We start from the raw sequence: 26,935 nt of genomic DNA on the forward strand, positions 1-26,935 counted from the left end.
GGCCTTATACAACACACAGGACCTACGGCTTTACGTCCCATCTGAAGGACGAAGCAAGAATGGTTAAGTACCTTGCTTATTAAAGGGCACAAGTGTCCGCCGGCGGGCTCGAACCCACGTCACTGTTGCCTCTGAAACACCAGAGCATGAGTCCGGTGCTCTTAACCGCTAGGCCATGACACTCCACTCGATTGCAGGCATGGTTACAATCTCCTGGTTAATTTGATACATTGTGTAGACAATGAAAACCACACATGGGACTACTCACTCTAGTTGGATCACTAATTGATATTGATACATGCGCATACATGTGTACATTGTTTGTCTTTGAATGACCTATCAAGAATTTGTGTGGCTGTTCACTTGTACAGTGGGATGCTCTTCAATTCTTTCCAACAATACCCTGTAGTTGAACAAAATGTAGGAATGCTGCGTAGCACTGTGTATAGAGCATAGAAAATTAAAAGTTAATGTAGATCAGTGCTCACCGGATTAGCTGTTGTCCCAGCCCTGTAGTTGTTGGGTTGGGGGCTGCAACGAAACACGCAAATATCTCAGGGAGAATAGAATTTAACGATATCTGCTTGCACAGCTTAGGAAGTCGAAAGTAGAAAGAATATTCAATTGATATCCGGAGCAGTTGAGAATTATAGGGGATAAAAGGCTCTTATCAAAAAATACCAGTGGATTATGGTTAATGGACTCTGGATGTAAAGTGATAACATTTTGACAGTGTGCAAGTTCAACTTGAGAGCATGCCACAGTCTTTATTATGGGCTCCGTGCGCGAACAAAGAGGGCGCCCTTTTACCTAGCAACGACGTCCCATGGGCGGGACATTTAGCTGGTTGATGCGCACCGTTCCTTGTATGTGACCCATGTACACCAGGGGATTTGTACTATGCACACACACTGGTGGTACGGCCGTGCGTCACGGCAAATTATTGCAGTCAGGCAAGATGGCGTCGGTCGGTCACCCCTAACTGTACTTTCTTTGCCGGTGAGGGGGTACTGGTGAACGGAGCGGATACACGTAAATCCTAAAATGTCTGAACCTTCTTTGTTTTGGGACACAATAATTGAAATATGCACGGACGGGCACTGATGTAAAACATTTCCAACATTCATAATATTTGAACCGAAAAGTAGAAATGTAAAGAACTGGGCCCGTTTGTTTCGTACAGATCCTGATCCGAGATCCGTTTGTTTGTTTGTTTGTTTTGTTTGGATCGCGATGCGATTTGTTTGTTTTGCCCGAGAGGTGGATCTGCGCGACATTATGGACGGGTACCACATGCCACCCCGCAAATCACTTGCAACATGCGGTATTGCACTTACTCACAGGGATGCGTGGTTGTACGTCCTCGACCCAATATGTGTGTACTCTGACTCCAATAACAGACTTGAACAGCTTGTTTCCGGCTTTGTACACAAACCCATGGGACTTGCTACCAGATGTGGACAGAGCAGTCCGATTGGTTAAGAATCAAGAGAATATGAATATTCATGTTAGACACCTCAAACCTAGTCTAATTAATAGACCACGGCGAATGGTCTATGGTAATGCGAGCAGATTCGCTGATTAATTAGGCAAGACAACTGCCTCTTGATCTCTAGATTTTGACCAATCAGCGAGGGTGCTTTCTATATCGGGTCTTCAGTCATTCACCCGTTGCGCGTCATAGACAATGGATGGAAAAAAAACTGTGTCTCGCGCTCTGTATCATGTTATGTGATATCGCACCCGGCTGTTGTTGCATTACAAAAACTGCATTTGAAATGACCAATCAAACCATTTAGTCCTGATTTGGGAATGAAATGACGTCATGATTTAGTAACGTCGACTCCGATTGGTTGGCACGCGGCTTGCATATATCTGCATGTCTAGACATATCAGACATTATACCGGAGACTCTTGGCTCCGTGGATAACGGGTGATACTCAGACTACCTCAAACCCAGCATATGATAAGAAACACTACGCCGTGCCAGTAGATATTGGCGCCGCCAACAGACAAAGCAAGACTGTCTAGTGACGTGTCCTCACGTCTGATGAACACTGAGCACTAGCGCAGAATTTGATGCTATAGATAGTGGGGATTCTTCGCATTAAGTTTGGGTTAATGAAACTTGAAAGCATCCAGGGATCGCCTTCGGAAAAGTTGCGCATGCTAAATTCCGAGGTACGGTATCTGTGCTATGCTCGGTCATCGCCAACACCAATGTGATAAATGACAGACATAGTTTTAATGACATCAAAAGGTCATCTCCGCTGGGGGTAAGAAATGCCACCACGTAAGCCAGTAGGATATGTACACTGTACATGTACGTGCTGTGTGAAGGTTAGGTCTTCTTCTTACTCGACTACGGCTAGCAGTTCCATGTGTCTATGGATAGCAGCTAAATCCACTAATAGCAGCTAGCCACAGCCATGCGATTCCGATGCAGTCTCAGACAAGTCTCATGGTGTGATGAGTGAATGACACACATCCATGCTTCATGCACACTCGGGGGTCTGGATTCGATATCCCTGCACTCCAAATCTCGTTCAATTTGTGGGAACAGAAAGGTCTTGTGGGAGTGGACTTTCATTTATATGTACCGTACATGAGTGGTGATGAGACGCGGACAAGTGGTGCAGTTTGCGGTTCCATGCAGGAATGATGAGAAACAGATACAGGTAGTATGTTTCACAGTGCTTACATGTAACTTCCATGTACATGTACATGTACATGTACATGTAGTTAGTCACAAGTCAGTCACATGTCAATCACATGTTAATCACAAGTCAATCACATGTTAATCACAAGTCAATCACATGTCAGGACAAAAGTCAATCACGAGTCACATGCACATGTACATTCATGTACATGTATGTGCACGTTCATGAACACATGGGCTGAGATTTTGGCTGGTGACTTGTGTATGTTACAAAGGATCGAATGCCTCTGTCAAAGTTCATTTGAATAGTTGCTTGACGTGTCATGGATATTGACTTGTGATGACTTGTGAGGACTTGTGTCGACTTGTGAAGGCTTGTTTACAACTCTGGCTCCTTGGGGCTCATGTATCTCTGCTAAATGTTCACTGGTGTAAAGTGTGATCAGTAGAGGGCAGCAGATGCCTTGGAAATGCATACCCTCAGAGGAGGTACAGGGTACCAGTAAATATGTAATGTCATTTTCTGGGGAGGGGTGAGGGAGGGTTGTAGTGAGAATTTATTCTTAGTCTGCAGAATTCAGGGTCCCATTTCATGGAGATGTTCTATGTTCAGTTAACATACATGTACATGATCTGATACACCGTGCCCTCTGGAGACGTGCACACAATAGGAAACAAAAGATTGTATACGTCTCTACATGGCAATTTCTATAGATGAATACGTCTCCACAAGGTTTTCACGAAATAGATATATGGATTTTACTAAAAAACTAGGAATTTCCCAGGTTGGTTGATCTGTCGCAAATGGAAGAGTTTTAGAAAAGGGAGTTTAAGTCCGAATTTCAGCCAAGGAAATTAATTCTGGTTATAAAATAAGAGCATTTTGAAACTTCACTTTCAAACTCGAAAACTTTACTACACGAGAACAAAGAAATGTCTCCACAAGGATACAACTTTCAGTATGTGTGTACATGTCCAATTCAATATACTCGCTTTGCAGAATTAAAAACGAACTATACTAACGGAAGTTTCCAAGAATGCGTCTCTAGCATGTCTAGACGCACAGTGGGAAATGGTCTTCTTTTATTGATTTCTTCAAAATGACAGCTTGCCAGAAAGAATAATTTCACAGAGAGTTTAGGGGCCATTCAGAATTTTCAGTGTTTTAAAATTTCGACTTTTTTTCCAAATTATTTTGACCCACCCACCCACCCCTAATTTCGATTAATAAAAAACTGAACATGTACATGTACATGCACTTGCATGTACATATACTTGAACACCATGTACATGTACATGTGTGTCTAGTTCAGTGACGGCGTGAAGTTGTCGGTCTTCCTCTTTTGCACTGGTGACCTTCAGTTTTCTTGTGTCTTGCCAGCTGATATGCTGTTGGGAATGACAGGTTGCAGTTTTGGAAGCCACAAAGATGACCGTGGTTTTGTCGTTTTCTGGATGAGGTGGATGACATGTGACATACGAGGTTGTGCCTGTCACGTGAGGTAGCTGTTTGCAGGGCGGGGGGTACGAGTGAAAGAAAAACATCAGGTTTGGGCAGACATCACATCACAGGCTGCGGTCCTCGTAGACTTGGAGTCCAGTGGTTGAATAGTCCAGTTTTTATAGCAATTGGTAATCGATGCCCGCGGCGTGTTATAGAGCTGATCTAGTACACCTGGTACCCTGCTGCCTCTGCATGGCCTAACCGCTACAAACACCCGGCGTCCAAGTCTACTGAAAAATCACCTCCCTCTCATGCCACGGTGGGTCTAGTACCGGTGTTTACACGTACATGATGTACATGTACAGTACATACAGGGGACGAAGCTGGAAAAGAAACACGCATCGCGATATCGGAACGCTTGCGCGTAGTTCAGGCAAGTCAAAAGATCTATCTTTCTTTTCTTTTTTTATCTTTTTCCATGGAAAGTGAATTTCGATTTTCAATTATTTAGCTTGACCCACCCACCCACAATTTGGAAAAAAGATCGAAATTTTAAAACATTGAAAATTCTGAATGGCCCCTTAGTCCCATTACTTTCTTTAATTAAACCAAGTATGCTTTTCAACAATAATAAGACGTCAGTTACTTTTTGGATAGCTGCTCATGATGGGCTGTAACTTTAACCCAAACACGAAAACAACCCCAAAAATGTGTTTTTAGAACAATTGTGAGGCGTGTGATTATGGTTGTCCGGCACGTGAGTGTGGGAGGCGTGACACTACCGGTGGTAGTAGTAACATTTATTTCAATGCTGTCCTTGGATGTACAGTGTTTACAATAAATTGAAATATAATATTACAGGTTAAGTTTAATATCAAATTATTGATACCGATAGGTCTTGGTACCGATACTGGTTTGCTTCATTATTAGCCCTAAGCATTATCATCCAGTTCAGGAGCCACAGATAGTGCGGTGTGGCCTATACTAATGAGAGCCGACTTTTTCAAGGGACTTTCGTTTCAAAATCTTGACCAGAATTTTAGCACACTTGGTACGCACTGCATGCATTAGTGGGAATGCACTATGAGTACACACAGGCCCACCTTACCTACCCTACCGGTATGTGGACATTCCTTTGTTTTCACACAGTTAAGGAAAACCGGAGGAAAAAAATATTTTACTCACACTGTGAAAACTTTCCAAACACAACTTTTTTTCAGAGATGTAGTTGAGTACTTTCAGAGTACTGTTCGAGTAATTTGTTTGCTACTAAATATTGAGCTGTTTCTTGTAAACAATGCGAGAGAAACATTGACAGTAGATAGCTAATGTTATTAACGTTTGGAAACAAATAAACCTGAGACTTCAGACATATCTCAAAAATACATTTTCAATTCAAATTTTGGAAAGGAAGCACTCGAAAAGTACTCGGAAAGTACTTGGCGAGTACTTTTCAAATGCTTTTGTCTCAAAAGCTTAGTTTTTACAAGATTCTGTTTGTCCAAAGTCTTTAATTCTTTTGGTAGGAATTTACTGTCCAATGTCTGTATTATGCAGCTTTATCCATACCAAAGCCATCTTAATATCTGGAAGTAAACCTGGTACTCGGAAAGTACCGGTACTCGACTACAACTCTGCTTTTTTTCTATGATTCCCTTGAGTATTTCTCTCTATTTTGCGACGGATAAACCTAACCCAAAAATGCCTCTGAACCTGTTTTCCAGAGAGGGGCAAACACTGTGTGGACGTGGGCAAGTCCACACAACGTCGTTGCTACCTGCTTTATGTGGACATCTTTTGTTCGGAAGTCCACACAGTGAATGTAATGCTTGTACACTACCAGTATAACACCTTTTATACGCACTTCTGTCACTTCCCCTAGTTTGTGTTCTCACTGTCGCCCGAGGAAACCGAATCGGAAATGTTGAAGAGGGTGAGAAAAATCCAGTCTCAAAAAAATGCTGAGTTCCATTGCTTGCAATAACGTTGCATTTGAGCCATTGATAGACAGAGAACGAAAATCAAGCTTCATTCATACATTGCATGTAGTATTCACGCTCCAGAAATGTCTGAAATGCTTTTGTTTTGGACAGAATGTCTGAAATATGGATAACCGCGGTCATTGTTCAGTTTCAGGTATTTTGTCCAAAACAAAAGTGTTTCAGATATGTCAGTTTCCTAGGGTATTGCTTTACGATTAGGGCCGCCGTCCACTAAAATTTCATAAGCATGCCGAGAGCTTCCGCACTGTGCCGCACACAGCACTGCACAGCGCTGCATTATGGTCACCCTCGACGTGCCAATATGCAGCGCAGTGCGACACTGGTGGAAAATGCATAAATAACAACAGGCTTCACGGCTAGCGCCAGGGCAAACCAAGCACCTATATCTTAACGGCGTGCTGGGTGGGCCGTGTGGCTTCCAGGTAGAGTGTCCCAATTTTCAGAATAAATCTGTCAGTACACTATCCAATCGTAATGAGCTGTGCCCAGGACTTTTGCGCCACACTGCGCCGCACCAACTGAAAAGAGCAAAGAGGCCAGTAAAGCAGCGCAAAGCAGCCCAGATCGTCGCGGCATGCTGAATATTCAAATACAGACGGCGGACTTACATGTACTGGTAAATACAAAAATTTGAAGATACTTTTCTATTCATTTTCTGGGATGCGTTCCACTCACCGAGGTGTTGCCAATTTTTAAAAAATTTTTCCATGATTTCTTTTCGGATTTGAAGAAGAAAGATAGTGGGCCTCGGCAGTGATTTGGTGGTGGGTTACAGGTTGTAGAAGTTTTGCTCCCTATTCTGTCAGTGTTTTTGTTCAGTGTATGATATAATTTATAAAAAAAAAAAAAAACAGAGAGGGGCAAAAAGAATTAGAAAGAAGTCTTCAGAAGTCAATTACAAGTCAATCACAAGTCCTGCAGTCTCAAGTCAAGTCACAAGCTATTCAAGTGATCTGTGACAAAGGTATTCCTTTGTTAGGCCAAAAAAAAAAAAAATACTCGGTCTCTGGTCAGCGCGCGCGTCAATTTTAATCATGCGCATCAACCTTTTTTTTTTTTTCAAATTAACACGGAAGCTACAACAGCGCCCTCTATTGCCGCGCCTCCTCAAATTTTTGTACCAAGGAGCACCAGGGAATGGGGAAATTGCACCAAGGCAAATGATAAAGGGCACCAAGGCAAATTATGGAGGACACCAATGTATAATGAGGACACAAAAAGGCAAAATAGTACCCACCTTGTCTGTACAATACAAGCTTGAAAAAAAAAAGAAGCCGCGTCGCCGCATTAATCCCGGAACTTCAGTCTGACCAGAGACCGACTATTTTTTTTTTTTGCCTTATAGTTCATGCTTCTTAACCCTAACTCCTTAGGCCTTTTTGCTAGGATGTAGCCTCAATCCTGCACAATCCTCCAATTGGCCTCATTGAAAAATAGCATATAGCCTCAATCCTGCAAAATCCTCCAATATTTCTTGAATATGGTCCATGGAGGGGTGACCACTGCCTGAATCCTGCAAAATCCTGCGGCAGTGACTGTCAATATGTTGAGGCTTGGCCAGTGACATCCTGGAGTACCGGTACGGAGGATTTCAAGCATAATCCAGGCCTGATGCATGGCCGAGCAAAAACAACACCAGGTCCGGCCCAAGGCCTTGACAAAGTGCATCCTACGAAATCAGTAACGCACTTTTGCCATGTAACCTGAATCCTCCAAATTCCTCCACTTTGGCAAAGAGGAGTTTGAAGGATTCAGGGCGGTTAGGGTTAAACTTTTACCTGTAACTGTACTTGGGGTTTGACTTGTGATTGTCTTGCCGTAGACTTATTACAGCTTTGGGGAAGTGCTTTTGCCTGTTTTGGTGTTCTGGGTTCTTTGCACGATTTTTTTTTTCCAGCTGAGTCGATACCGAGAGGTTTCAATTGAACAATTTTCATGAGTCATTTCATAAATCAGTTTTCACAAATCCAGGTATTTCCTGTTCATCTATATTCGCTGCGACAGATTTCATTCAAATTTCGTTGTCGGGAAATCCCAGCTTAGTTCATATACATTGTACATCTGCAAAGTTGTGTCCAGTTACATGAACAGACTAAAAAAAAATTGACAGTTTGCTTAAAAACAGTTTGTCCAAATGTTATAAAAATCGAAAAATTTTGAGCAAGAGAAATCGAAGTGCATAGCAGTGAAAAAAGGTATGAGTGTAAATTACATGTACAAACCTTGCCTGTTTTAGGGTTATTAAAGGATCGTTTTAATGTTTCAAAAGATTCGTAATTTTGTATTTTCCACTCTTGATTTATTGTTATATCCAACATGTGCCAAATTTAGATATCGTGACGAATGTGTTTTTGTTTCTTTTGTCACCCCACCCCCCCCCTTTTTTTTTGGTTTTGGTTTTGTCCAGTTTGTGTATTGTCCTCAAGAGTTCTCGCCAGAACCCTCTGCTAAGGAACGGGTGAGGAAACAAACCCTCAACTTTTGATGCAAACAGTGAATGCAAGAATGCATATATGCTCCCATCCTAATCCCAACCCATCCCCAACCCATTGCCTGCAATCGGGGACCCCCTATTGTCCCTCTTTTGTTTGTACTATAACTTTTAGGGAAGACCGCCCACATGTTTTGTACACATCGCCAAATTGGGGACCCTTCGGGAATTGGGGACCCTATTGTCCTCCATTGCTCAACGTCCCCTATTGAATGCAGAAACAAACTAAACCCAACCCAACCCACCTTAACCTGACGCAACCCAACCCAGACATCACAACACAATGCACCCCAACACATCTCAACCCACCTCAGCCCAACTCAACCCATCTGCTCTCCTCCCAGAATACAGCGTTTGCAAAAAGCAGTCCAGGTTCTGAAGATGTTAGCGTTTAAAGAAGTAAAGGGCAACTGAATTAGGGCAAGCTTCTGCAGATTGTCTGCAAACCTTCTTCACAATTCTGCAGTTGCCTATGATTGGCAAGCCTTCATACTCGCTGACCCAAAAGAAGATCAAGCTTCATACATACTCAGAACTGACATCCTCTCATGGCATAAAAAAACAGTGTAAGGCATAAAAAAAACAGTGCAAGGCATAAAAAAACAGTGCAAGTCACTTAAAATATGTACAGATGTCATTTACTTCATGTACATGTACATTTACATTTGTATTAGGAAGATGGCCACAGATGTGTGGCCAAAAAAAATCTGGACTTAAAGTTTGGGCTTGTCAGCCAAATATGGGCTGAAATGTCCAACAATGGGCTGTTTGCCAAAAAGTGGACTGATGGCCAAAAAGTGGGCTGTTGGCCAAAAAGTGGGCTGATGGCCAAAAAGTGGGTTGATGGTCAGTAATTGTCTTATGTCCAAAAAAGAGTAGTCCGCCAAAAATGGGCTGACAGCCAGAAATGGGCTGATGGCCAAAAAAAATGGGCTGATGGCCAAAAAATGGGCTGATGGCCAAAAAAAATGGGCTGATGGCCAAAAAAGAGGGCTGATGGCCAAAAAATGGGCTGATGGCCGAAAAAGGGCTGATGGCCAAAAAAAAGGGCTGATGGCCAAAAAAAGGGCTGATGGCCAAAACAAATTGGGCTGATGGCCAAATTGGTTAGTAACAAGAGAGCCAATGGCCAAAATGGACTTGCACCTACATGTAACAATGAGTTGGTATCCAAAAAATGAACACTGGCCAAAATTGGGCTTGTGGCCAAATTGTTTGTTTGTGGCCCAAAAAGGTTGGTTGAAAAAAAATCAGCATTTGCAGTGATAGCATGACTGCCATTGACCACAGCAGCACTTTTTGTGACTATACACAGTTTTTGTACAAACCAGTATACGACACATTATAAACATAAAAATTTGCATTTTATTAGCATAATTAGCATAATTTGCATGTACATTTTTATTCATGATAGAACCACTAGTTTGTAAGTGTGTGTACACACTTGCTTTTTGCCGGTCTGCCATAAATAAGACTGGTAACTTGAGTTTGACACACCAACAGCCATAATTGAGCATGGTGAGAAGTTGAGGTACCATCGTTGCAAGGAGTAGTTGCAATGCAAACATGTCAATGTCATTATAGATGTAACTCATTTATTGGTTCTGACAACAGGGAAAAATAAGGCCAATGTTCTTTTTGTTGTGAAAATGATTTGTATTTCCAATGTTTTTTTTTATTTTAATTTTATTTCTTTCTGTTAATGAAACCAAGGATTCCTCAAAAGTACCCTAAGTACTGAGGCTCGAAAGCCTGAAGAAACCTGTAGAGAGAAGACAATCCAATCCACATATTTGGCCCGGGCGGGATTTGAACCCGGGTCACAGCGGGGATTCGAACCCGGATCACAGCGGTGGAAGGCGAGGAAAGTACCGCTACGGCAACCTGACTCCCCTTGTAAAGGTTTAAAGATGCATTCTCCGCGCTCCTTTTTTTAATTGCTATTTTTCTATTAACACAAAAGTTATTCACTTTTGAATGAGACGACGACAGAAAAACTGTAGTTCGTAAATGAATTGTTACTTCACAACTTTCAAATTACTTAAGGCCTGACATTAATTCTGTCGTCGCTGGATAGGCTGGTTCCCATGCCACAATCAGTATCGATAATATACGGACCGGGAACCAGTCTGCTCGTAGAGGTGAATCTGAATATGATATAAATGTGTTTTTCTTTTTTTCAGAGGGTTTCGGACGCCCAAAACATAAAAAGAGTAATTTTGGGGTTTCAATCAAAAATACACGTTGTAAATTCTTGTTAAACAGAAACAAACAAATTTGCTAAAGAGCACGGTTGATGCAACTTTAAGATCGTATTGTGCTTAAATAATTGATCAAGTAGTTTATTACTTGCCCATGACATTTCTTGGTGTACTTTGAAGTATTCAGTTAATAGTTAGTCTCCTCGTGTTTTTGAACAAATTCATTTTTTTTTCTTAACAATTTGAAATCTGTGGGTTAAAATAATTCATCTATTTTTGGCGGCTGCAACCAACTGGAACAAAATTCATATTGGTACTCTTTTGTGCAGTTTTGCACAAAATGAACCACCAAAACTTTTGCTGGCCCACAGATAATTCAATATTTGAAAATAAATTATTGCATAATTAATATTGGACTCATTTTTTGTTCATCTTTTCACTGAAAAGTGAAAAACTTTTCGATTGCTTGAAAAATAGAAATTGTAGAAAATATTTTTTTTTTTATGGTGAAACTGAAAAAATAGTGTAGGGAGAGCAACTTCAAAATGTTTATTTTGATTTTTTTAAAATAATTTTGTAATAATTTGTCCTTCCCTGTAGTTCCTTTTCCCCGGAGATCAAGGCTGGGAGGCAAATGAAGGGGTGAGAATCTCCCACAACTACCCCTCTCCCTGCTGAACCCACACCCCCTTCTCTTTCCCCTAATTACCTCATTCCCAATGGACTCCATGCATGAACTAAAGAGGGCGCTATTTAGCGGTAATCTTTTAGCTGGTGCACCTTCCCTGTTCCTTCTGGTATCAGTGCGTGCGTACCGGGCAGAGGTAGTCTTGGTCACAGTCTAAATTTTGTGCACCCAAGGGGCTAGTCCCATTCATGACAACCACAGCCATATTGTGAAAGGGGTCCGCTCATAAGTCCGATGCCTCATAGGTCCGACGCCTCATAAGTCCGACAAAATTGCATCCCCTAACCAAATAAAGGCCCATAAGTCCGACGCCTCATAGGTCCGACGCCTCATAAGTCCGACGCCTCATAGATCCGACGCCTCATAGCTCCGACGCCTCGTAAGTCCGACAAATTAAACGCCTCGTTTTTCCGTTGTCGGACTTATGAGGCGTCGGACTTATGAGGCGTCGGACCTATGAGGCGGAATAAATAAATTTTATGCCTCATAAGTCCGACGCCTCATAAGTCCGAAATTTAGGACTTATGAGGCGTCGGACCTATGAGGCGTCGGACTTATGATACGGCCCCTTGTGAAAAACCCCTTTTAGACCGAGTCTGACTTTGAGATCTGCTTTTCTGTCAACATCCAAAAGTAACAACGTTGAACTGGAATAATAGCCTCATAAGTGGCAATGAGATCAGTAAACAATTATATTTGGACTTCAAATTGTCGTGTTCCTGGCAGAAGAACGTATGGACCTTAATGCACAGTTGCCTAATCACCAAAGCATTTCTGTCCCGAGTATGACGTCAGAGCCGGTGCGGGGCTAACTCGAGACGACCCGGGTTAGCTAATCGAACGCACCCATACATAGACAGTGTTATACGCACTGCTGATGAAAAGTTGTTTGTGCACGGAGTCCAGACCCCTTCCCCTTGCTCCTGTTTCCCATGGAAACATTAATCCATTAAGCATGCTCTATGGTAATCAGGGATTTTGTTTGTGCAACGGAAAGCAAGGCGAATGTGCATTTTGGAGCCATAGCGGAATTTTAGACCCTTTGCTTGTTCAGTGTTCTGTGTTTAATGTAGGTCTTGTATAGGTCTGTGATCAGGAATGCTACACCACTTACAGATTGCGGAATGCCATGAACTGATTGACACATGTATGCAATCCTCGTTTACCGGTCGTGGGAAGAATTCTGCATCTCTGTAGAATGTCCCCTATGATAGACTACAGCCCTCCCTATGAGTTTTTGTAGATCTGGATAGAACGCCATGAACAATTTTCGTGATACTAACCCAGGTGAAAATTTCAACTGGAACTTAGTGTCTGGTTTTGAACTGGTAACTGGTTTATCTGGTTTTGAACAGGTTTAACTAGTTCAAAACCAGTTGAACCATTTCAAAACCGATCAACAATTTCTAGCTTAACTGGTACAATGTACGTGTACTAAACCAGTTGAACTGGTTTCAACTGAAATTTTTCACCTGGAAAAAAAAAAAAGTTGTGTGTATAAATGTACCAGTACTTTGCACAATACATGTACATGTACATACACAAACCAGAAAATAATGCCTTCTAGTCTTCGTGCATTGAGTCCATTCAAGCACATAACTATAGGCATGATAGGTATCATATACATTAAATTTATATTTCTGCATTGCATGAACTCTGTACAGAAATTGATGTAACTTTTTTACCTGGCTATTAAATGAATGCAACTTTTTAAGAGTTTAACCTTTGGTGGCAGTACTCATTAAACATTGACACTTGTAAATGTATATAATTTTTATGCGTATTCGACTTTTACTTTAAAGCATGTAAAAAGGGTGGCATGAGTAATGGAATGTCTCAAAACGTGAAACTTTTCTTCTACTTTTAGGAATGTTTCTAGATTTGGAATTGTTTGTGTTCTTATGGGAAAAAGCAATTCTCCCAAGATAAAATAGTACTGCACATAGGTGATGGGATTGCGCCTTTTACGATACAAACATGCAAGTTGGCACACAGTCAGAGTATGTCATGAGAAAAATACTTGGTTATTAATAGATAGATTTCTCCTATCTGCCCCACTAGAATGGGCAATGCTTACAAGACACAAAACTGCTATGTGCGAAAACATTTTGCTTAGCAAGAGCAGGTTACCAACCAAACACTCCATGTAATGTTAACTGCTTGTGGCTGGTTCTCTTGCTTAGCACGTATACAGGCTAAGCAAGTTTTGTTTAAGAGGTGTCGCTTTCATGCAATTGGGCACAATTCATCTCCTGATGACAAACAGAGCATGCTGTTCTAAACGTCGAGCTAAACCAACTGGTTCTTCTCAGAACCATACAACTCACTAAGAGGTGTCATTCACATGGTGTTACCGCAAACCTCCCATTCATTGGGCATGATTGGCTAGTTGTTTTTGGCAAACTGGCTGCCTTGGCTTGCGTTCTGCCTTGTCATGCTATCCACTCATGGCAAAACTGCACTCAGAGCAGAGCAATTCAAAGCATACATGTACCTTATTATGCGCACTATATGCAAGCTTATGTGCATGTGAGGTATGCCTGGAATTTCTCAGGTGCGGGTGCCAAAATTCCCAAGATTAGATTTGATTCATATCATCGACATCGCCTTCTGCCTCGCCAGCAGCTTGACTAGCTTGTAGAGCAAATGTGCGTGCGTCAGGTACCGGTAAGCCTGGAAGGTCCTCGGGTCTGAGTGCCAAAGTTCCCAAGATCAGATTTGATACATTGCATTGATAGCGCCTTCTACTGCTGCAGCAGCTTCACTGAGCTTGTAAAACTAACGTGCCTGCGTGAGGTAAGCACATAATTTCTCGGGTCTGAGAAACGACGTCAAATCTTGTAAAATCTCCCCCTGCAAATTGGGGCAAATTGATGCACATGCTCTACTGCTGCAGGCAAATATGGTCCATTTTTGGTAGCATGATGTGTACTACCTGTGAGAAAAGAGCTACCACAATGTTGCACAAAAGTCTGGTGGCATCTTGTGTGCTACTGGCTAACATTTCAGAGTTTGGTTCGAAGCTGAAACAATGTGTTGAATGCACGCTACATACATTAGGCAAAACAGATGTGTGCGCGATTCTCAAGACGTTGTTGTGATGCAAGTTTATGGGGTGATAGCGGTTCGTTTTGATAATGCCCTCTTCCAGTGGGTGATTGCTTCACCAATATACAACGTCTTGACCCAAGTCTGTGTTAGCTTGAGTGGAGCGCACCCTAAGACAGGTGAGAGCTGCCCAAGCCTGATCCAGATTTCACCCTGGACTCTCTTTCTCTGTTCCCCTGTCATAGTTCCTCTTCATGGAGCCAGCCGACCAGGTCTGGATGGACTCCACCGGCTTCAAGCCCCGTCACCCGGTCTCGCCGACTAAGCGCGTGGAGACTCAGCGCACCGTGGCCCCGGACGGCACCATCATCACCACGGTGACTACCACCACGGCGAGACCCAAGCAATTGGGCGACCGACGCGGACCCAGCAACGGTGAGAGAAAATGATACAAGCCTTCAAATTTATATCAAATCACTTACTGTCTGTCACTCCAGAGTTCCACTGCTTATTCCAAGTTACTCCAAAGATTTTATTTAAGTTCATCAAGACTTTTTGAACAGTAAGGAGCGACTTCAGTTGAAAGATCGACCGTTTCACTTTGGGAATACCTCCAGGATCTAGTCAATGGAAGTCAGAAGTACAAAACACCAAAGACAACATTAAAAAGTGTATTTTCTAGCCCTAAAAGAGCTGGGGTTTGGGGTAATCTTACAGGAATGGGGCGGGGACTTCCAGCCTCACCCAACCCCAAACCACCCACCCACCCCCCAAAATAAGTTATGTGTACTTTGTGCTGTACGCACGTGAACCCGGTGTGTCCTGACCACAGGGCTCTCAAGAGTGCCCTCTCTTGTTGGAACACTGAGCCCATACAGGAACAAAGAATTTACGGGGTGCACCAGGAGAACAGAATCCAAAATGCAGTCTCGGCCCCCTCACTATTTCAAGGTTAATTCTGATGATTTTGTCTTTCCTCAAAATTCTAACCATCTAATTTGTTTATTCTGTTGATTCTCCCAGAAATGCCGACCAGGGTATTGACGACGTCCTCGATCCTCCCCGAGCCACAACTGGCTACTTTCACCGACGCGCCGCCGGCCGACACGATGGAGGTACCAGCTGAGCAGCGACACAGCAACAGCTCTACCATGACTGACCCAGGTACAGGTCAAAGGTTAAAAGGTCAATGACCTCCAATGACCCTCTATTGTAGCCTCATCCCATCCGCCATCTTTGTGATCACGTGCTAATCTTTGGGGGCATTTCATCAAGAAGAAAAAAAAGGTCCCATCATGCAGTGGATACAATGGCATGATGGGACGTAATGAAATACTCTCAATAATTACCAAGTGATAACAAAGATGATGGCATCCATGAGACAGTCTGTGGCGTTGAACATTGTACAGTGGAACACCGCTATACCGAACACCGCTATACTGAACATTCGGCTATACCGAACATCATCCTTGGCTCCTGGTTTTAATGTACAAAACGTACCGAACATTGTTGTTGAAAAAAGTCAACAGATTAACAAAAAATCTACCGGTTGTACATGTACTATTTGGGCCACTTTTAATTCCCGAACATCAAGCGACCCATAGTTACATCATGTTTGAATGTGGAAGAGCGATAGATGGCTATTATTTCCGCAAGGAATAGAAGGGAAAACCACTCATGAGAAATGCCAGTTCACTATTGGTAAGGTACCGGCGGTTCAAAATCGCTATACTGAACGATCGTTATTACGAACGCTTTCTGTGGATCCAACGATGTTCGTTATAGCGGCGTTCCACTGTACTACCACAGGCTGCTGTCTTGACGTGGTAATGGATCCTTTGCATATCCAAATATCTGGGATATTGGTGTGGAATAGTCGGGTGCCTTTTCAATACTGCAACTCAATGTTTGTTCTTGAATATGGTGTCTGGGATTCTAGTCTGAAGCAATACTTGAGTTCAACCTCGTGACCAATGTGTTGAACAGTATGCTGTCATGGCCAGTGGCTGCTCTTTCATGGCTATGGGCTCCGTGCACAAGTACCCCATCAACGGCCAGAAAAGGAGAGTTGGGGGTGACTAGACTGGTTCCCGATTCATTCTCTGCATATTTCGAATATATCCAAAGTTATTAGAGGCGGGGATTAGTCTTGGAGACCATCGTAAGTTGAATTTGAATGTGTTCGTGCACCGACTACGCCTGACGCTCACGCGAAGATGCAGTGGTGATAGCCTTTGCACATTCAGGAAGTCTCGCGTACTTTGCGCGCAAACCAGTACAGTACAGTACGCGCATGCTGTGTGTCCCGTCCATGGAGCTCTCAAAAGCGGTAAAAATGGGCCCTCTTTTGTTGGCGCACGGAGCCCATAGTAACATGTATACCTCCCCAATGCCATACTGCATGTTTCAACCACACGCCTCATACGCAAGTGAACGCATTTCGGACATTTGTTGGCAATTTTGTTGCATAATGACAAGCCAGAGAAACCACGGATATTTCCACGCACAAAAAAAAAAATCACCCATAAAGTGGTGTGTGCATGAGCATTGCAGTCAATTGAGAAAAGATCAGTCTATTGGCTCCATGTACAAGTATCCCTCAGTGGCAAAAATATTGGCAATGTTGACTTTGTGTGCACTTGTTGGCGATCATGTGACATAGAGTACACACCCAGATATTTAGCTGAATGTTACGCAAACCTGTATTGACTTTGCTGTGGATGCTTCTGAACGTTGACACATCCGAGAGTTGTTTTTCTCTCCTTTTTTTCACTGTTGTCGTCTAACTCAGCTAACCTCATCGGCCCTTAGGTGGACCTAAATTGACCTGATCTGACCTTTTGATGTCACCTGGCCACAAATTATTTGGCTAATTCGGGCGATTCACAATGCAGTGCGCCACCAAGAGTTTGCCATGGAGAGTCCATTTTTCAAGTTTACGGTCGACAAAACATGGCCATTTGAATGAGTGTCAGTAGACAACTTGAGCTTATATGTTATAGACTGGGGCATAGCGTTCTGCCACCTTACAAAAAACACCATATTGATAAAAAGAAAAGAAAAGGGCAAACAGATACTCGAATCATACGCTTTAATAAGAAACTACTAACTGGAAAAACGAACAATTTCAAATGTCCCGTGCTGCGAATTTGTCGACCATCTCCCACAATGCACTGGGAAAAATGAACTCTTCGTGGCAAACTCTTGGTGGTGCACTGCATTGTGAATTGCCCGAATTCAGCTGAGCCTGGTTGACCTCAACTGACCTCAAGTGACCTTAGTTTGCCTGAGTTTAGCACTGTGTCGGTGGTACTAATCTGGTTTGTGTGGTTTTGTTTGTTTCTTTGTTTTCTTCCTCTTTCCCTTGTAGTCCAGCCCAAGATCACGATTAAGGTCGAAGGTCTGTGAGCATGCTCAGGGCTATACCTCTCCCTTTTCTTTCTGCTTGCCTCGATCCTATTGGTCAGCTTTTCCATGTGACATTACTAAACACATGCAATCGTTAACTGCACATAAAAGCTGAGTGCTTGGAAAGACAAAAATTTAACTATAGACTAATTCAGCGAACAAAAAAAGCAGCCATTTTGAAGTGGAACCACGTCCGGGTGCACACCGCATGCATTCTTAAAGCTATAGTCCATCATTTGCAGCCATCCGAAAAGTAACTGGCGTAATTATTGTTGAAAAACTAACTTGGTTGAAAGATAGTAAGGGAACTAAACTCCCTGTGAAATTATTCTTTCTGGGAAGCTGTCATTTTGAAGTAATCAATGAAAGAAGGCATTTCCAACGGTGGGTCTTAAGACGCACCGTAGGAAAATTTAAATTAGTAGTTCGTTCGGCGAAGCGCGCGCAAGCATTGGCACGACGCACACGCGCGCGCGGTTGCTATAATTCGTCGGATCAGTGCGCGATGTCGCGTATAGCTGCAATTCAAAACAATTCAAAACATGATTCAGTAACTTTTGATTTGAAATTGAGATCCTAGAATGCTGTTTTTCTCGGAATATACAGCTGAAGCTAAGCTGAAACTTCATGAGGTTAGTTGTTCAGTATCCTCCATTAGATTTTGAACACTTTTGTTGCTTCAAACGAACAAAATGCACAAATTACATATGATGGACTATATCTTTAAAGACGAAGCACGCGCATGCATTTTGGTAACCCTATTGCTCAAAGGAGCCTGAAGTGCGTGCGTACAACCTGAGCACGACTCATGCAAAGCTTGGTGCCACCTCAGAAAATGGCTGTCGCCAAATGAGTCAAACATCCATCGTGTGCGCTATTTGACCGTTTCACAATGAGCAAGCGAGGGCTCTTTTGTTGCACAGGGTTTACACATGCTGCTCTTATGGTAGATGTTGCATACATAAACATTCAGGTCATATTGCTCAAATGATCAATGTCATCATTAGGCATGCACAACATGGCTGCCGCTGTAGCAGACACTATGGGCTCCGTGGGCGAACAAGAGAGGGCGCTTATTTACCACCATCGAGAGCCTCGTGGATGGGACACACCACGTGTTCTGGTTCGCGCGCGTATGGCGCTAAGTACGCACGACTAATTTTATTTTGAATGTGTACAAAGCCATAGCTTCTTTGAGCTTCGGGCTTCGTCAGCAATGCCACTTCGTTCGAATGTCCCTCCCAGTGGTCTCCCCAACTCTCCCTTCTTACCGTTGAGGGGGTACTTGTGCACGGAGCCCATTGACACCGATCCATTAAGCACCGCCCACTGCGCATTTGAGTAATAACATATGCCGTACTGCATGCTGCGAGCATCACACGCGAGTGCATGCAGGTGCGCACATCTTTAACCCTAACCGAACTCAACCCATCAAAGTTCAACAGCAGGTTTTGTTTTAATCTGTTGGGATAGGTACAGTACCCCTAAACTTTTACACTGGGGTTGGCATACCTCCAGAAACTAAGTCCAACAGTGTGTGTGTACAATTTCCCATGTGGGTGTTGGAATTTGCCAGAATGGGTATGGTTCCTAGTAAATTAGGCTGGGGAGTTAGAGTTAATAGGCCAGTGCATGCAGGTGCGCGCATCATATGCGAGTGCATGTGTTGCGCATGTGTTGCGCATGTGTGCCTGCATGTCAGACATAATTCACAGCTGTGATTGGTCCAAACATGATGGGGCAGGGCTGAGTGGATTGGTCTATTCTCGGAGCGAAGTTGCTGGATTGGAACCAAGTTACATATTGAGATACAAATTTGGTCTCCGAAAAGTATCATATTTATGACATTGAATGATGCAAAATGAAACGTCAGAAACAAGAAGTACTGTTAAATATTAGCTATTAATCATGTTAAAGTTTTTACACTGGTTACCCTTCCACCATCTTGGAATCATGTAATTTAAAGCACAACTCGAATATAGTCGTCCTCAAGGCTGAGGGTATACTTTTGCATTCATGCACTCCATAGAATGAACTTGGTACATGAACAGTAGATGGGACTTTGTGACCACTTTCAGGCCTTTTCACACTAGACAAATCTCGGGGTTGACGCGGGGTTGAAAACATGCAGCGGTTCACACTTGAAAATGTTCAACCCTGCGCCAACCCTGCGTCAACCCCGAGATTAATTACGCCCCAGGTTGAACTCAATCCTGCTCCAGACTAGAGCTGAGGTTTTCAACCCGGGTTGAAACTCACGTCCCGGATTAAAAACAGTAGTAACCGAACAAAATAAGCTTGGTTTGCACAAAACAAGTGTGAAATGAGGCGGGGTTGAAAACTCAACCAGGGTAAGCAATAAGTTAAAATGTTTCTCTCTACCCCAACTCTTCCTCTGTAACCGTTGCACTGAATCCATACTTGTGTTAACAAGAGTAACAAGCTTCAACACAGCTTCACACGCACATACATTGTACTCAATTGAGGACAGTGAAAATTTATTCATGATAACAGTGACATCTCACTAGTACGCAATCCATCATTTAAATGCAAAAAATCAACTTATGTACATACATGTAGGCAGAGATTGCATATAATGTCACTGCTGTGCTGTGCAAAAATTTAGGGTTGCGCAGTGTGTGGTTTACAAGTAACTCAAACGTTTTGCCGAGCCCACAGAAAGTTGACGGAAAGTTTACTGGCTTGATTAAAAGTGTCCTCGTATCTCACTGATTCACCGACTGACTCACTGACAACTGACTGTCACTTGCGACTTAGACTGGTTACCTACCTCACTGACTTTGAGAGGCTTGCCTCTTCATGTATGTGAACGTACCGGTAATAACTTAGCCACATAGTCTGGCACTGCTTTTTTCATGTACTTCCATGATACACGTGTAGGCAATAAGTCAAGTCTCCATGTGAATGCCAATCATGGATTTTTCATTTCATAACTTAAAGCTTGTTCTGTGGACTTTTCAGCCATTCTCAATCAGTCAGAATTTTGTGAGCACTGTGACCAGCTTTAGAGGCTTCATCTCGTTTTCTGTTAAAGGGAAAATACAACATTTGCAAACATCAAAAAATAAAACTACCAAATCATTTTGAAATACCTTGCTGGACTGTTAGTGAATGACAGTGTAAAGCATCCTGTAAAATCATGGCACCTGGTATACTGTCATTTTCAAGAAAAGTCGGCCGACCAGCGTTGGAAAAAACTGGCTTTTTTCAAATACTGGCCCCAATTGACCATCGCACTTGTTTGCAATCGATTACACACCTATGAACGGGTACAAGCCAGCTAGACTGGTTCCCTGACCTTACAATTCCCCAATGTATGTAAACTGCTCTGTTTCTTCTTATATGGAGTCAGGGAACCAGACTACAGGAAAATGATTGTTTTTCTTGGTTTTTATAGCATTTTCGAACCCAAAACCTCAAAAAAGTCAGTGTAACTATATTTGCTATATATTTCCAACCCGCCAATTCCATCCATTTCTGAAAATTACAGCAAAAGCAAATGATGTATATTCCCTTTAAACAGTGCATCTGATTGGTTGACAACATAGATCTGTTAAACAACATGCATACCGGTATCATGAAATTAGTCTTTGTTTTTGCGATTGGCCGGCAAAATTACATGCTTTTTTTTATTACTTCTCACTCAAGCTTACTGCTGGAGTTGTGAAGGAATATTCAAATACTGTGCAGACTCTACAGACAGTCAATGCATTGAAGCCTTCCCTAAAGAGATCTTGACAGTAGAAGTTGCCAACGTTTTGCCTTGAATGAATATTCATCCAAAAATTATCTGTTTTCTCATTTGATTGGTCGACAGAAATGTTGGTGGTTTCCGGTGGGCCGCACTCCGTCGCAGACACGGCTATCAAACACCTCTCGGAGAGTTCCAAAGACGACCGGCCCCGGACACCCACAAAGAAGAGCACGCTCATCATACACGGCCTAGCACAGGTTGGTCAAGTCATTTCAAAAAGCTTTCTTCTGTGTAAAAATTCTCAGGATTATCCAGGGTTTTACAAGGTCAGTAGGTGGGTACGGACATCTGGGAATTTTTTTACATTGGCTTATCTAGCTCCCTGACCCATATGTATGTTCTTGAAACTCCATGGTTCGTGGTTCTGGAGTACTGAATGGTAACACGTAGCAACCGTTGGAAATTGCTGGAGTGGTGAATGGCAACACATAGCAACCGATGAAAAACTGACGTCACTCCACCCCGATCTATAACTTCCCTTAATAGACCAATCCGCGTTGCCCGCTGTTTTGTGTTTACTGGGTTGACTTTCCACCATTACTGGGACGCTCCAAAGCTCACTTTGGCATTTAACGTGTTCAGAGCTTTACAGAATGCACATGGTATGGGCGCTCATACAGGTGTGGAACACTGATCTCTATATAAAGACTGGATAGCGGATATCCATACAACATTCACACAGTAGACTTTGCATATTGACCAATTCGCCCCCGGTCTCACGAAGATGGCCGCGTTTAATACGAACGTTCTACGCGTATTTACAGCGCGCGTTGTATCAACAGTTGACACGCATTTTAGTCACGGACACATATTATGATGTTCTAAAAAGGACACATTTCCGTAGTGATTATTATTTCCAAAACGCCGAACAAGTGAACTGCGGCATTAAAAAAAAGTAAACCACGACGTTAGAAAAATTGTAAACCTTGGTCAGTGGTGGAGGTTAGTGAACCGCGATGTTACAAAAGTGATCGTGCTGTCTGTAAAGACGGCAACTTGTCCTTTGTAGATCACCACAGCCGGTCTCACCTGTCTCACCAATATGGCGTCAAATTCATTCTTTGTGCGGCTCTTTATCCGCTATCCAGTCTTTATATAGAGATCAGTGGTGTGGAAGCATCCCAGTAAATGGCTGCCAGAACCGTCCCTGGTAAAGTAAAGTTACTGGTAGGTTGGTCCATCATACATTTAGGTCGGTCCAGCAGATTCAATCCCACTAAGAAAAAATTTAGAAGAAGCAAACTTTTTAAGATAATTTTAAGTTTTAAGACCAAAGACTTTCCAATTGGTTTCCCTTTTGGAAGTAACTTGTGCCAGATCTAGAAGTCATCATACATGGTGTGGCACAGGGTTTCAAATCCCCCTTAAAATCTTTCATAGGGAGCAAAATTCTCAAGATTATTTCAACTTTTAAAATCAATGAGTTACCCATACAGTTCACCCCTTCGGAAGTTAGTTGCTCAAATTCTAGATCCCGCTGTGACCCGGGTTCGATTCCCGCCTGGGCCAATACGTGGAATGGGTTTTCAGTCCCTACCTGATTCCGTGGGTTTTCTCCAGAGTATCATTCTGGGCATTTGCTTCCACATCCTGTATCGAGGGACCCACTAGAAATTTGTTGAGACTTTCGTGGCCAATCCCGGCTAATTGGCAAATAATTACAAACTAACGAGCGTTGGTAAACCGTAGTTCGACTGCAGGCTACTCCGTACTTGGTCGAGAAATCAAACAGGAATATTTGTGATGGAAATTCGCAAAAGCGAAACACATTTCAACTCTGAATTTCACCACAAATGCATCATGACGTCGATATTTTCTGCAATGATGAAACTCATTTTTGTTTTTTTTTTGGTTTTTTTTGTGGGTTATCTTTTGATTATCAGTTGCTTGCCAGAGCTTGGTTTTTGGTATTTATTTGTTTCATTTAGGTCCCTTGCCTGAAAGATTATTTCCGAGGAATTTTTTTTAATTTGTTTCTTCTTTCAAATGTATTCTTGCTTTGAAAACCAGAGAGATGTTTTACGTTTGCCTGTTTACATTATCCCAAGAATGCAACCATTTTTATATTTTTTGCAATTTTGTTACTTGTCCTCAAAATGTTTTGTTCGAGATTGACAAGGTTGAGATTTGGCAGGATTTTTCCTGATTTCAAAAGATTTTGTCAGGAATTTTTCCTGATTTCAGGATTTTTATAGGATCCCTTTTGAAATCTCAAGTCCCTGTAAAATTTAATACTGTGAAGGTGTTTTTACCAATAAAATTTGATACGAGGGTATGGTAAGTGGTATCCTAATTTAGGCAATTGAAAACACACAAAGATTGACGGGAGATGTGAACTCTGCAGGAAAATCCTGCGTATTCTAGGGCCACTTTGATCAGAAAGAAAAACATGAGGTTGAAAAACTGTAGTTTTACACCTAAACAAAACCAGCACATTGAACAAACTTACTAACCCATTCCACAGAACTTCAGACTAATTTTCTGTCCATCACTGGTACTTCTAAAGGCTGGTTCCTACTTCATGCGAATGCGATGCAAATTTGACGTCACGAAGCATTCAATGAGACATTTGCTGGAGTTGAAATGTGTTCAACTATCGCAAATTCACAGCGCAAAAAACTTGCCCTGGCATCACAAATTCGCGTTCGGGTTTACTTTCGCACCGAGTATGAACCAGCCTTTAAGACCAATTTCTACTCGTACCCAGCCACTGAGCCATCCATAAGCTGTCCCGGTACAGACTGATTTGAAATGCAATCTGATTGGTTGTCAAGCTACTGGTGTTTAGCATGTGTACAGCAAGCAAGCCACATCCAGGGTCACCCACAATGCATTGCATTTTAGGCACAAGATTCTGTAGCATCTGATCAGTCTGTACCCAGCAGTGGTGGATGAGACTGGTGGGTACCAGTACGAACTCATAGGATGTAGTGCTCACCTCTTGGTTACCGATGGTTGTTTAAGCCATATTCGAATTGGCTTTTTTTTATGGCTACGGCATTTAGGCATCGGCATGGCACAGTGACTAGCCGTAGCCGTAGACTAAAAAAAAGTTCTTTCGGACATGGCTTATGTCTCAGCTTTGCCCTCACTTTTAATCTCTCTTCTTCCCCTTCCCCCCTCCCTCCTGTATTACCCTATGTGTCACCCCTTTTCTCTGTGTATCTGTGTGGTATGGTGTCACTATCAGGAGGCTGGCGGTGAAAAGGTAAACAAAAAATCCACTATTAACCCAAGTGTCATAAAACAAAGAATGCTCAGCCGATTTTTTTATTTGTGCTTACATGTAGCTCAAGTTTTTTGCTGAGAGAAATTGGGAGCATTTTTGAGAAGTGATGCTGTAGGAGGGGCCATCAAATTTTCAGCAGCCGATTTCACGAAACACTTCGGTTGTTTTGAATTTTAGGGCAATAGAACAAAAATATCGACTCCAGTATCAAAGCAAATGATACAGCTACGGTAGAATGGACTTTATTCACGAGTCCGCCATATTAAATTGAAAGCGAGGTAAAGTCTTCATTTTTGGAACTTGCGAATAGAAATGAAAGTGATAAAATAAAAAGTTCATTACACATTAATACCAGTCGGCTCTGATGAATGATTAAACATCTGTGATTAAACAGACCCTAATGTTTTAAGCCACATTTACACAAACAAATTTGAAAGTGAGGCTTGGAACGCACTCCAATCATAAAATAGTCTGGCACCATCCCATTCAACAGTTTGCAATATATAAAATAGATTCAGGGAACAAGATCCAAAATGGCCTCCTCGTGAATAAGGTCTGTGGTGCTGCATGTAGTTACGAGACCTCGCACAGTTTGCTTAGACTTCACAGCATTCATTCATTCATTGCGTGGTGTGCCGAGGTGTGCCGAGTACAATGTGTGGATTGCTTGCATGATGTCCCTGTCATCACCCACCTCACCCTTGTCCACATCTTCTTCCCTCTTTCTATGGTATTCCTTAGTCCTGTTCCAAGACTGGATTTTTGATTTCGGGACGCAGCGGTCCCGGTCCCTAGCAGGTCAAGCGGCTGTGAGGGTGTAGGGTGCTATCAACGAGATGAATTGTTTTGGGAAGTTTGGCACTGGTAACCGAGAAATGCGGAGCATACCTCATACGCGTGCATTAGCTTGAAGACAGCGCGTGTGGGGTACATGCTCAGAGTTCTTTTGTATCGTTGTGAAAGTTCCCAAGACTGGACTGGATTCATTTTGTTGATCCCACCTCTGCCACCCTTGTGGCTTGACTGCACTTTTCGGGGTTCAGAACTGGAAGCAATACGGAAAAAAACCCACAAATCAAGTCTTGTACCAAGACTAGCTTTTTCCTCAGCTTTCTCTTTAGAGTCCATTTCAGTGGCCATTTCTCAAACCTTGGGTACATTTCAGCTGTGGCTTCATCTCAAGCCCCATTGAGCCTTTGTACTTGTAGTCCAATCAAACCAATATACTGTGTAAAAGATAGCCTTATAAGATGTGATGTTCCTCAAGCACCAACATGGACCAATACTGAGCTACATGTATGGTAATGTGCTCCAAATCAGGGGCCTGAATCTGAAAAGCCGAAGCCATGTATGCAGCCAAGGTTTGATAAATGCCCATATCAATGAATCTGCACACACTTGTCTTTTGCTTGATAAGTACTACCGGTAGCATAAAGCCCGGTTCATACTTCATGCGAACGCGAATGCGAAGCCAATTTGATGTCACGAAGCATTCATTGGCTACGAAATTTGCCCGAGTTGAAATGTGTTCAACTTTTGCGAATTCGCAGCGCGAATACTTGCCATGACGTCACAGATTCGCGTTCGCTTTTGCTTTCACATGCTTTATGCAGCCTCCAAAACTGCCATTTTTTTTTAGGCTGCAAATTTGTCATGTGTAGAACACAAAAAAATTCAATCAAATTAAAGCTATTTTCCCTCTCCGATCATCCGTAGTCCCATTTCAGTGATAACGGCTGTGTGAAATGGAAAACCTCCTTAAAGACCGATTCATATTTGGCACGAAATCTAACGCGAATGCAAACTTGTGACGCCACGTCAAATTTTCGCAACAAAAGCTTATTGGTGTAAAATTCACATAAGCATTTGCTTTCACGCAAAGTATGAACCGACTTTTTCAGTTTCAACCCATTACAAGCTGGGGAGTCTGTGCACAAAAGCCCATTCAGTGGTGACAGGGAGAGATACCGGTATGACAGATACTTGAAC

At 42.6% G+C, this 26,935-nt stretch overlaps 1 protein-coding gene across 1 annotated transcript in view; it reads left to right on the forward strand.

Annotated features, from left to right (window-relative positions):
* LOC119735612 (phospholipid transfer protein C2CD2L-like) overlaps positions 1-26,935 on the forward strand; it is a 76,325-nt gene that overhangs the window by 39,541 nt on the left and 9,849 nt on the right. Inside the window, exons 11-17 of the mRNA XM_038209382.1 lie at positions 5,986-6,036; positions 8,514-8,564; positions 11,399-11,440; positions 14,780-14,969; positions 15,558-15,698; positions 21,781-21,914; positions 24,908-24,925. Of these exons, the coding sequence (XP_038065310.1) occupies positions 5,986-6,036; positions 8,514-8,564; positions 11,399-11,440; positions 14,780-14,969; positions 15,558-15,698; positions 21,781-21,914; positions 24,908-24,925 (627 nt within the window). The remainder of the gene's footprint in view (positions 1-5,985; positions 6,037-8,513; positions 8,565-11,398; positions 11,441-14,779; positions 14,970-15,557; positions 15,699-21,780; positions 21,915-24,907; positions 24,926-26,935) is intronic.

Source organism: Patiria miniata, unplaced genomic scaffold (genome assembly GCF_015706575.1).
Source record: "Patiria miniata isolate m_02_andy unplaced genomic scaffold, ASM1570657v1 HiC_scaffold_29, whole genome shotgun sequence".
Lineage (NCBI taxonomy): Eukaryota > Metazoa > Echinodermata > Asteroidea > Valvatida > Asterinidae > Patiria > Patiria miniata.